The following is a 12,133-nucleotide window of genomic DNA, read 5'->3' on the forward strand; positions in this document are numbered from 1 at the left end:
TCAGAGCAGGGCTGTTTTGTTGCTGTTTTCAGTCAACCCCACGGGTCCAGTGTGAGCTGATGAGCCAACCTGGGGCTTCTCCATGCTCACCAGCCCCTGCACTAAGCAGGCGATGTTGCCCTGAATAGCAGTGCATCAGCTCTATTCACAGACTAACTCTTCAGTGCTGTTAACCTGGTCCGAATCTCCCCAGAAGCCCAGCTGCTTGTTACGGATGGAAACTGTTGTTAGTTGCTCAGTCGTGTCCTACTCTTTGCAACCCCATAGATTGTAGCCTGCCAGGCTCCTCTGTCCGTCGGATTTCCCAGGCAAGAGTACTCGAGTGGGTTGCCCTGGAGCTGCCTGTTAATTCTCCAGGTCCAGGCAGCTGTACCTGTGAGCAGGACAGGCGTCTGGAATCTGGAGAAGGAGCAGTGGGTGAGCTGAGGCTGTGGGGTAGGGCTGTGACACGTGAAACTTTTACTGTTATCGCAGCAACGAACTCACTCAGACAGAGACCCCAGATATTTTTCAAGAGGGCACACACATACATCTCCCTTTCACCATGAAAGGCTTGGAACCAAAAGGATGGCTGCATTGTTGGGAAATTAAACCTCAAGCATTTTATCGATGGCATGTCTCTGGAGTTACCACAGTCCTTTCATTTAGCAACTTCAGTTTAACCACATCGCTAACTGATTGGAAAACCAAGTGAACCAGTGGGAAAACCGACTCGTGGATGGCTCATTTCAAGATTAAATTTAGAACTTGGTCAGAGAAGGCTTCTTGGGGTTTTAACCTGATTGGAGCCTGAGTTAGTGAGAGCAAAGTCACCGCTTATATGAGGAATCATTTTCTTATATTCGTGTGGCATTTACAAACCCCTCTGCTTTTCTATATAAATTTTCTCTTCCGTGACTTTTGCCCCTCAAAAATGTGTGTGCTGAAACTCAGACAGAATTTAGATCTAGTGATGAAGTCCTGGTGAGTGGTCAGTCAGGAGAGGGACCCCATCTCTGGGCTTTTCTTTCTTCCGAGTGATGGCTGAGCAGTGGGTACTGCCAGATTGATGAGATTTTGCCAGGATGGAGGGCGAATTCTGACGTTTACTATGTTCCCTCCCTTTTAGTCTCTTGAGTACAACATCTTCGAAGGCATGGAGTGCCGAGGCTCCCCACTGGTGGTCATCAGCCAGGGGAAGATTGTCCTGGAGGATGGTACCCTTCATGTCACCGAAGGCTCTGGGCGCTACATCCCCCGGAAGCCCTTCCCTGACTTCGTTTACAAGCGTATCAAGGCAAGGAGCAGGGTGAGTACCTCTGATCTTAAGAGGGGTTTCTCTCGTGGATAAAGTTCAATTCCATTAACACGGAGCACTCTGAGTCAAACTAATGAGGTGAGTATGGAAGATTTAGGGAGAAGGGAAACATGGTCTTTTTATTCCTGGAATTCAGAATGCCAGTGGAGGAGTCAGGCATGTCTGCAGCCAGCCAGAGTGATGTGAGACTGCAGCGTGTGCTGTGATGAGGCTCAGAGGAGGGAACTGCTGCTGCAGTTATAAGAGAAAGTGACATGGGGAGAGGGCATTTTGTGTTGGGTCATGAAGGTTAAGTAGAAGTTGAATAAGTCAAAGAAGGGAAACAAGGGAATTAGGTAGAGACAAAGTTATGAGCATAGAAAATGTAGAGTGTATTTAGGACGTGGTGAATAATGTCTAGCACTGGTGCTTGAGGACCGTGAGGCAGGGAATGGAATTAAATTAATTAAATGGAATTAATTCCAACAGGGAACTGTTGGAATTAAAGTAAGATTGGAAGCTCTGGGGCCAGATGTTGAACATGTGACCAGACCCTCTTCACAACATGTTTGGGAATTCCTATGAAGTTTAGGCTCAAGTGCCTTGGGAGAAAATGGGAAGACCTGTTCATCAGTTTTTTAAAAAAAATATTTATGTATTTATTTGGCTTCATTTGGTCTTAGTTGTGGGATCTAGTTCCCTGTGTGTGTGTGTGTGTTAAATTGCTCAGTCGTGTCCGACTCTTTGCGACCACATGAACTGTAGCCTGCCAGGGTACATGGAATTGTCCAGGCAAGAATACTGGAGTGGGCAGCCCTTCCTTTCTCCAGGGGATCTTCCCGACCCAGAGACTGAACCCGAGTCTCCTGCATTGTAGGCAGATTCTTTACCAACCGAGCCACCAGGGAAGCCGCTGATCAGTTTTTGTGGGACGCATGTTAAGGAAGCTTTGCACTGGAGCTGGGGTGCTGGCTGCGTGCTGGTATCTGTCCCTGCCACACTCCTCCGTAGAGAGCCCTCCACCCCCAAATCCCGCAGGGCCATCCTGGCACCTGTTACTTCCCCATCAGGCAGGTAGTTGCCAGGTAGGTATCCTCTGTGAATGTGGCCTGCGTTGAGGGGTTCTTTTGTTTTGCAGCTGGCGGAGCTGAGAGGGGTTCCCCGTGGTCTGTACGACGGACCTGTGTGCGAGGTGTCTGTGACACCCAAGACGGTCACTCCGGCCTCCTCGGCTAAGACGTCTCCGGCCAAGCAGCAGGCCCCACCTGTCCGGAACCTGCACCAGTCTGGATTCAGCTTGTCCGGTATGGCTATGGCTGGGTCAGAGCCTGCTTCTGCAGGGCCTTGCTCCATGTTGCTGGTGGGGCGGGCACCACTCTTGTAGAAGAAGAAGAAGTGGAAATGAATGATAGACCCATTCTCCCAAAGATGTAATTCACTAGAGATGTAATTGACAGCAGATGGTGGGTTGGCTTTCAGAATCTTGACATGAGTCTATATCACATATAATGTTCTGATGGCTACACTATATCCAGGACAGTGTTTTTCTTGTTTTGTCACTAAGTCATGTCCCACTCTTTGTGACACCGTGGACTGTAATCCACCAGGCTCCTCTGTCCGTGGGATTTTTTAAGCAAGAATACCAAAATGGGTTATCATTTCCTTCTCTGGGGGATCTTCCCGACCCAGGGATCGAACCCATGTCTCTTGCATTGTCAAGCGGGTTCTTTACCACTGAGCAGGATATCAGAGGACATTTTTTTCAATGTATTATGTCCATCGTGAAAAAGGATATTGTGGTGTTTTAAGACTCTCCTCTCCCTCACAAATGCAGTAAATTGGAGTGGTTCAGCTTGTGGAGTCTAGAGTTTAAACGGCTTAACTTCACAGCCCAGATGCAAGCTGTGCTTTGGTCTTCTCATGCATAGAATGGGTATAACGGTAGTAATTATCTCTTGGGGTTGTTGTGAAGATTAGGTGATTTAATATACATATAAAATGCTTAGACTTGAGTCCTTTGATAATTGTTAGCTATTAATCTGGATAAAATATGTGATGTCAGGAAAGGTGAGAGGAAAAGAGTCCAGATTTAGAGCTTCCCTTCTTGAACTTCTTTCCAATCCTTCATTTGGCCAGTGATTAGAAATCTTCTATTTTTCTAGCTCCATGAGTCACAGATATGTACCCGGATCTCTACGATGGGTTAAGGAAACAGTGAATCAGAAACATATTTTTTTTTGTCAGATATACTGGGTTTTAGAAAGGTGCCATATAGACGTTACCCATTTGCAAAGAATTTAAAAATCATGAGCATTAGTTTTTCCATAAAGTAATCCATGTTCCTCATGTTACATGATCCTATCTGTGCTGTCTTTTACCAGGCCATTCAAACATAAAGACCAGGTGGGGTGGGGAAAGAGGTGGGAGGGAGGCTCAAGAGGAAGGGGACATGAGTGTACCTATGGCTGATTCGTGTTGATGTTTGGCAGAAACCAGTACAATACTGTAGAGCAATTATCCTTCAATGGAACATAAATAAATTTAATTATTACAAAAACAAACAAAAAAATTCCCAAAATATAAAGACCATCATGACTCCTTTTTCTGAAAATATATATTGAAGTATAGTCAATTTACAAGTTTCTGTTTAATTTCTGTGGTACAGTAAGATGACTCAGTTATACATATACACATTCTTTTATGTATTCTTTTCCATTATGATTTATCATAGGCTATTGAATGTATTCCCTGTGCTATATGTATGAAACTTAAACAGACTCACAGACGTAGAGGACAGACTTGAAGTTGCCAAGCAGGAGGGAAGGACTGGGAGTGTGGGATTAGCAGATGTAAAGCATTACGCATAGGATGGATAAGCAACAAGGTCCTACTGCGTAGCACAGCACGCTATATTAACTATATATTAACTGTATGTTAACTATATTCTATATTAAGTATGATGAGTCCTATCTTTGACTACACAGAAGATGAATAGTGTTAGGGGGACAGGGTGTATCTTTGGAAAAGCCACACTTAATTGACCTACTGAGCATAGGGACAGGATGTAGTCTGAGTCGCTCAAAAGCCTGAAATGTGTTGTTTATATATTGTTTTACCTTTTAGGCAATGGATCCAACTAGCTTCTACAAGGACAACTTTATACCATCTGTGATTCTTAGGCCACTTGAGGCCCATCCTTTTTTTGTGGCTTATCCCTTTGGTGAAGTTTTAGAAGGACAATGAATGGGCCTGACTGGTTTTCTCCTAAGCTATATTGTTTCGTTACAAAACAGAAAAGAGAGTCACAGATGTGGAAAACAAGCTTATGGTTACCAAGGGGGAAAGGTGGGGTGGGATAAGTTGTAAAATTGGGATTAACATATACACAATACTGTATATAAATTAGATGACTAATAAGGACCTACTGTATAGCACAGGGAACGCTACTTAATACTCTGTAGTGACTTAATAGGAAAAGAATCTTAAAAAAAATGGATATATGTATATATGTTAACTGAATCACTGTGCTGTACACTTGAAACACAGCATTGTAAATCAACTCTATTTCAACAAAAATTAATTTTTTTAAAAAAGCTATGTTATTTCGGTTTAAAGCAGGGGTCTGGGTAACTGTCTCTGACCCTCTCTCTCCTCTCCAGGTGCCCAGATTGATGACAACATCCCTCGCCGCACCACCCAGCGCATCGTGGCGCCCCCTGGTGGCCGTGCTAACATCACCAGCCTGGGCTAGAGTTCAGGGCTGCCGTCAGCGGGGGATGGGACACCTGAGGACTTTCTGAGACTTTCTTCCTTCCTTCTTTCCTTCCTTTTTTTTTTTTTAGGAGCCTGTGATAGTTACTGTGGGGCAGCCAGTTCCTGGGGTTCCCTCTCGAGCCCCCACACTCCGTCCCTCACCCGGAGTCACCTATTTTGCTCACCCACCTCCCCACACATCTAGGAATATCACACCCTTGAGTCCACCAAGCCTGTACACAGAACCGCATCCAACGCTCAGACATGCGAAACAAAGCAAACCACAGTGAGGGTGTTTCTCATCTCCAACCCGTGTTGTATTTGTCATCATCTTCCTGGTCATCGGGGGAGGGGAAGATAAAGTGAATTGCCCAGAGCTGCCGTTTTTCTTTTTAAAATTTTAGCAGAGTTTTCTTTCTGGGGCTTAGGGTGGGGGTGGGCAGGGGAGGGGGGAGATTTTTTTTTTTTTAATACAAAATTGGAAAGCCTAATTCATTATTACTACAAGGGGTTTGAACTGGACATCCTAATGATGCAATTGTGTAACCATCAAGCTGATTCAGGGTGGTGGGCAGACTCACCATGTCCCTCCTAAGAGGCTGCACAGCATCCACACCGCCATTCCATCGTCTTCTGGGTCAACTGTTAATAAAGGAAAGGTTTTCTTTCTGGCCTGGATTTTTGCTGCAGATGAAATCTTTTGAGGATTCCCGTTTCCTCTCTTTACCTCTCTTTTGCTCGCACTCTCTCCCTCTCGCTTTGTCATTCATGGATACGTTCACATGTCTGCTCTTTCTTTGTGTTTCCTCCAGCGCTTGTCTCTGACATGCTCTTTTTGTTTTTGTTTTCCTCCCATGATCTTTGCCAATGACCAGGTCTGCCATTGTACTGTGGTCCTAAGAACCTGCCTGGAAAGATGTGAGCTTTGTCACTGCAACCATTGTAAGATGCTGTCCTAGTCTGTATAAGACCAGTGCTACCCACTCACATCCCCAGGATGTGCCTTTGAGTTTGAGACGCTCCCCATATGCAGGGAAGGGCCGAGTTACCTACGCTGTCACACGCGGGCCCAGAATAGACCTCAAATGGTGCCGAGATGTTGAAGAAGTCTGAGACTCTAGGACCTGTGAGATTTTCCCCTGTGCAGTGCTAACTGGGCTAAAGACACAATCAGATCTGTCAGTCGAGCCCCCGTAACTCGTGAACTAACCAGTCTCCAGCCAGCCACCAGCTAAGAGGTGCTGAGCTGATGGAGGCTGGCCCTAAGGGCTGCTGTTTCCCATCTAAGTATCTTTGGGGGCACCAGAGTTCACTGGGCTTCTCACTTTGGAGAAAAAAAAATTTTTTTCTTGTCCAGTTATTTAGAAAGATACCATGCAATATACGGAGGTCTCCTAAACTCTAGAAAGTCCATGGGAAGTTTGGCTTAAAGACCATTTTAGGAAACTTACTTGGTGGTCCAGTTTTGGGGACTTTGCCTTTCAACGTGGGTGGTGTGGGTTCGATCCCTGGTCAAGGAGCTGGAATCCCACATGCCTTGGGGCCATAGAAGCAAAACATAAACAGAGGCAATATTGTGGCAAATTCAATGAAGAGTTTAAAAAAAAAAAAAGACCATTTTAATTTGCAAGAGGGAAAATCTGTTTTGTGAGTCAGAGTTGTGGTGGGGAAAAAAGCTTGTAAATTTGATGTGTGGCCTCTTAAAGACCACAGGCGACCTTGTGTCCACACCCTACCCTCTCCTGGTCTCAGACACCCTTTCCACTAGCTGCCTTGTGCCTGTTCCTGTCTTTGTTGAGCTGTGTTGCATCTTCTTCCAAACGTGTTTACAGGTCCTCCTAAGCCATGTTACGTTTGCAGGCTTTTATAAAACCAAATCTGCTTTCATAAAGCGTAACATCAAAAAATAGCTAATCCCATCACGACACTTGTCTCTCCACACACGTTTTGCCTTTGGGGTTATGGTTGGGGTTTATTTCTTTTTGTTGGTGTTGTTGTTTATTTGTTATTTTAAAAGGAAATTGCACTTTTAAAGAATCATTGGTTAACTTAATATATTTGCTTTTTTATTTTTTTCTCACCTGCACTGCGAGGGAAATTGAACCAGTCAGGAAAAAAAAAAAGAAAGATTTTTGTTTCAATTCTAAGAAACACTTGCAGCTCTCTTCTCTTCACTTGAGTCTTCCTGTTTTTCCATGATGCTCATCTTGGTTCTTTCGATTGTTTCCTTGAGACAACTTAAAACCTGAAGATTTCTGCAGGCTGTGTAAGCATGTTTTCCTGTTGGCTTGCTTTGTGTGTCTGTTAAATGAATGTCATGTGTAAATGCTAAAATAAATCGACAGTGTCTCAGAACTGAGTAACTGCAGTGACTTGATGCTCTCAACCATGTAGGATTTAATCATAGATGGTTTTTAATCCTTGGAATTGTGATTGTGACCCACGAGTGGAGGAACTCACTTTCAGTGCTAAAGCTCATTACATGTGTAGCCAGAAGAGTACCTTTTTTTTTTTGTTAACCACTGTCTCAATGGCAAAATAATTATGGTAAAAAAAACCAACAAAACAAGTCTCGTGTTTATTATTCCTTAAGAACTCTGTGTTATATTACCATGGAACGCCTAATAAAGCAAAATGTGGTTGTTTCAGGGTGTGTCTTGTGTTGAGATGTTCAAGGAGGCAGGCTGCTTGACCCGGGCCTCCTTTAAAACTTCCCTCCCTGAAACTTTCTGGATGTCTTCAGCCTTGTTTTGATGACTGTGCTAATTCAGGAGTTTTCACTGCGTGTTTCTGGTAATCTTGTCCAGGCCACTGAGGTTTAATTCTGAACAGAGCCCTGAGTCTCAGAAATTCATGGACTCCACCCTAAGACAGGCCAAGGGAGCCTCCCGGATCTAGCTGCAAGCATAAGTTGGGAAGTGGAAATTGGTGGGACCACATGGGTTAGTGTGGTGACCCCCTTGGGCTCTCTGCATCCGTAGAGCTTGTTCACCCTTGAAAATCCTTAAGCCACAAAGGGTATAGAACATAAGAGACTGAGATAATGTGGGCCTGCATTAAAAGCTCAGTCAAGGAGCTCATAGGAGGGACTTCTTGGCAGTCCAGTGGTTAAGACACTGCTCTCACTGGGGAGGGCCTGGATTCATGTTCGGGGAACTAAGATTCCACAAGGCAGGGATGTGAAACAGGCATTCCTTTATCCCTGGCAGGCAGTGCTAAGAATACACATCTGGAGGGGATGGTGAGCCATGCCCACTCCCACTTACCGGATGCTTAGTCCTCACAGTTACCTTATTAACTAGCACCAGTATTACTGATTCATTGGTTTGCAAAACACTGAAGCGGGTATGTGAGTGGGGCTCCCCAGTGCCCATTGTATGGTTGATGAACTCCTTTTCTCTTCTATCCAGCCCTGTCCAAACAGGATAGGAGGTGATTTACAAAAATACGCACACTCTGCCAAGCTTGTATAAACGGTGTTTGAGTAAAGGGAAATTAAGAGCAGGAAACATTAGATAAGGTCTGAGTTTGGTTGGTACAGCACAGTGCCATGAGCTTGTAAATTTGTGAGGGAATGCTGAATGTTCTAGCAACAAATAGAAAAAAGAAACATGGCCAGAAGACCATATAACATAGTGACCCAAAGAGAAATAAGTCCTTCCAAAGGAATACAGATTCCTGGTGCTCAGCCCCAAGGGCAAGTCCTAGGTCCAAGAACCTCGATGTTGCATGTCTGGACTGGCTGTCATCCTGCCATCAATGCTGGCTGATGGCAGAGCACCAAGATCTAGGGAAACTGAACCGGTCCTGGAGAGAAGGGCAATGTTCACCTGACATGTATGAGACCCCAGGCCCGCAGCCCACCCTCCCTCTAACCCCACCTTGGCTCCACCCCACGTAAAGTGCTCAGGCCTGCTTGCCAACGTGTTCAAGTTCCACCCAGGGAATTGAAAAGTGTTGGCCAGAGAGTGGGTCCTTAAAAGAGGGGCATCCTATGGGTGCCATGTGGCTGAACAACGGGACCAGGTGCATAACTCTGGTGGTGTCATTTAATCCAAAGACAGATGTTAGAGCATCTAGAAAAAGCACATGGAATGCATGTCCTTTGGGAAATGTTTTTGTGTTGAGTTGATATGAGTTGAAGGTTATATTGTCTGATAAGGTTCTGTAGTACCCATGTCCTGTAAGAAAAGGCAGATCCCCCAAACTGTTGTAAATCCAGTATTGAACAAACAAACAAATGAGACGGAAATGGCCTGACCTCCTTGAGTGATGACGTTAAGCTTTATCTCAGGATCTGCGGACACCAGGGACCCTGGATAGCACCCAAGGATGGATGCCCCAGGGAAGAAGGGGGCAGGATGGGAGAATTGCCTGTCTGGCTGTTCACAGGTCTCTAGGGTCCATCCCTCCTCAGGGGAGATCGGATGAGTGGTGGACTTCACCCTGACCTTACCTTGTTTTCCAGTCCCTCAGTTGTGTCCGACTCTTTGTGGCCCCATGGACTGCAGCACGCCAGGCTTCCCTGTCCTTCATTATCTCCCAGAGTTTGCTCAGACTCCTGTCCATCAATTCAGTGATGCCATCCAACCGTCTCATCCTCTGTCATTTCCTTCTCCTCTTGCCTTCAATCTTTCCCAGCATCAGCGTCTTCTCCAATGAGTTGGGTCTTCACATCAGGAGGCCAAAGTATTGGAGCTTCAGCTTCAGCATCAGTCTTTTCAATGAACATTCAGGATTGATTTCCTTTAGGATTGACTGGTTGAGCTTACATGTCTAATGGTTGTTCCTGTCACTCCAGAGGTTTGCTGTTTCCATCCCTCAGTGATTCAGGAGGCCTCTGGGGACCCAATAAGCCTGGTAAATGAGCTCAGTTCACTGTGATGCAGCGTTCCATCAGCTGGAGACACACACCCTTTATCTTTTCCTGTACATTTAGGTGTGAGGTGAGAAAGCACAGAATGTAGTCAAAGACCACTTTGTCTCTCAAGAGAACAGGGAGGAGATGGGCTGGCCACCTGCTGGGATGCTCTGGGGAGGGGGCGGTCCTGCTTAAATGTAGGGAGACGGGCTCCCGGCTTTATATTCCATGCTCTCTTTTTAAAGTTTATTTATTTATTTATTGGTTGTGCTGAGTCTTCGTTGCAAGCTTTCTCCTCTCGCAGCACATGGGCTCAGTTGCCCTGTGGCATGTGGAATCTTCCCAGACCAGGAAGATTCATGTCCCCTGCATTGGCAGGTGGATTGTTAACCACTGAACCACCAAGGACGTCCCCACTCTCTTTTTGAACACACTCTTTTTGATGTCATACACCTTCAGCCTCGTGGCTTGGTTGTCCTTCAGCTGTTAGCCTCCCCCTAGCACCCTACTCTGGAGAAGGCAATGGCACCCCACTCCAGTACTCTTGCCTGGAAAACCCCATGGACGGAGGAGCCTGGTAGGCTGCAGTCCATGGGGTCGCTAAGAGTCAGACACGACTGAGCAACTTCACTTTCACTTTTCACTTTCATGCGTTGGAGAAGGAAATGGCAACCCACTCCAATGTTCTTGCCTGGAGAATCCCAGGGATGGGGGAGCCTGGTGGGCTGCCGTCTATGGGGTCGCACAGAGTTGGACACGACTGAAGTGACTTAGCAGCAGCAGTACCCTGCTCGTGCTCCATGGTGGGTGTTTTAACTCTCCCACTAGTTCCCTCAATGTTTTATTAAAAAAATATTTATTTGTGTCTTAGTTGCAGCCTGTGGGATCTAGTTCTCTGACCAGGGATCGAACCCAAGCTCCCTGCAAAGTCTTAGCTACTGGGCCACCAGGGAAGTCCATCCCTCAACATCCTTGAGTGCATGTCCTCCAATTGTTCTGGTTGAACCAATCCCACCTCTGGATCTCCAGCTTCAGCAGCCTTGCCTGCCAGCAGCTCCCTACACTACTAACTTGATCCAGAGTAACAACTCTGAAGAACAGACACAACCCCATCAAGATGAAGGATTTCCTGCCTATTGCTTAGTTCTTTCCTGGCAATCCACACCATGTGACAGATCAAGAGAAATGCAAATTCATGACCCATTCCTAACTGCTTGGCTTCCCTCCTGGCTTGAGTTCTGGGAAACCTATGTGCTACTGTGCAACACAGGGCTGTTGACCTGAAACAGACTGCCCGATATTTCTCTAGCAAACAGATTTATTCGGGATCAATTGAGAATTATCATTCAGGGTTTGCAACTAACTTCATTCTTTTTTTGGTGGAAATCCACTGTCCCAGCACAATGTTAATTATGCTCATCTGGTATGAGAGGTGTCAGAGGCCAGAGGGTTATAACTTCCTAATGACCTGAGTGTCTGACTCTTTGTGACCCCATTAACTGTAGCTCACCAGGCTCCTCTGTCCATGGGATTCTCTAGGCAAGAGTACTGGAGTGGGTTGTCATTTCCTCTCCAGGGGCTCTTCCTGACTGAGGGATGGGACCCAGGTCTCCTGCGTTGCAGGCAGATCAAACATTAGCAGTACTCTTATTGGAGTATAGTTGCTTTACAATGGTGCATTAGTGTCTGCCGTACAACGAAGTGAATCAGCCACGTGTATACATATATCCCCTCCCTCCTGAGCCTCTCTTCACCCTCCGCTCCCCATCTCAGCCCTCTAGGTCATCACAGGGTCTGCAACCAGGGCAAGCCATGTGCAAGTTCCGGCAGGGCAAGGAAGGAGAACAATTCTTTTTTTTTTTTTTAAGGAAAAGGAAATTGGGAGGCTCTAGTAAACAAAGAGTCCATGGCTTTCATTGGCTGAGCCTTTGCCAGGAAAGAAGTCTTTTTTTTCTTCCTGTTGGCTCTGTGATTATCTCAGGGCATGAGAGCTCCCCCTTCTGGTGGCTTAACTGTGTATAACTGAGGTTTCTGTTAATTTCACTTTCCTGCATTGGAGAAGGACATGGTAACCCACTCCAGTGTTCTTGCCTGGAGAATCCCAGGGACGGGTGAGCCTGGTGGGCTGCCGTCTATGGGATCACACAGAGTCTGACACGACTGAAGTGACTTAGCAGTAGCAGTATGGAAAGCTAGCTCACTGCACCTCATCTTCCTACATGTTGTCCTTCTGAACTTCTATC

The 12,133-nt window shown here is 45.9% G+C and overlaps 1 protein-coding gene across 3 annotated transcripts in view; it reads left to right on the forward strand.

The window, feature by feature from the left end:
• DPYSL2 (dihydropyrimidinase like 2) overlaps positions 1-7,677 on the forward strand; it is a 118,627-nt gene extending 110,950 nt beyond the window's left edge. For all 3 annotated transcript variants that reach the window (NM_001434924.1, NM_001076000.2, XM_005210288.5), the window contains 3 exons: positions 1,109-1,288; positions 2,415-2,580; positions 4,936-7,677. In NM_001434924.1, coding sequence (NP_001421853.1) covers positions 1,109-1,288; positions 2,415-2,580; positions 4,936-5,027 — 438 coding nt within the window. In that variant the 3' untranslated portion in view covers positions 5,028-7,677. The remainder of the gene's footprint in view (positions 1-1,108; positions 1,289-2,414; positions 2,581-4,935) is intronic.
• The last annotated feature ends 4,456 nt before the right edge of the window (positions 7,678-12,133 follow it).

Source organism: Bos taurus, chromosome 8 (assembly GCF_002263795.3).
Source record: "Bos taurus isolate L1 Dominette 01449 registration number 42190680 breed Hereford chromosome 8, ARS-UCD2.0, whole genome shotgun sequence".
NCBI lineage: Eukaryota > Metazoa > Chordata > Mammalia > Artiodactyla > Bovidae > Bos > Bos taurus.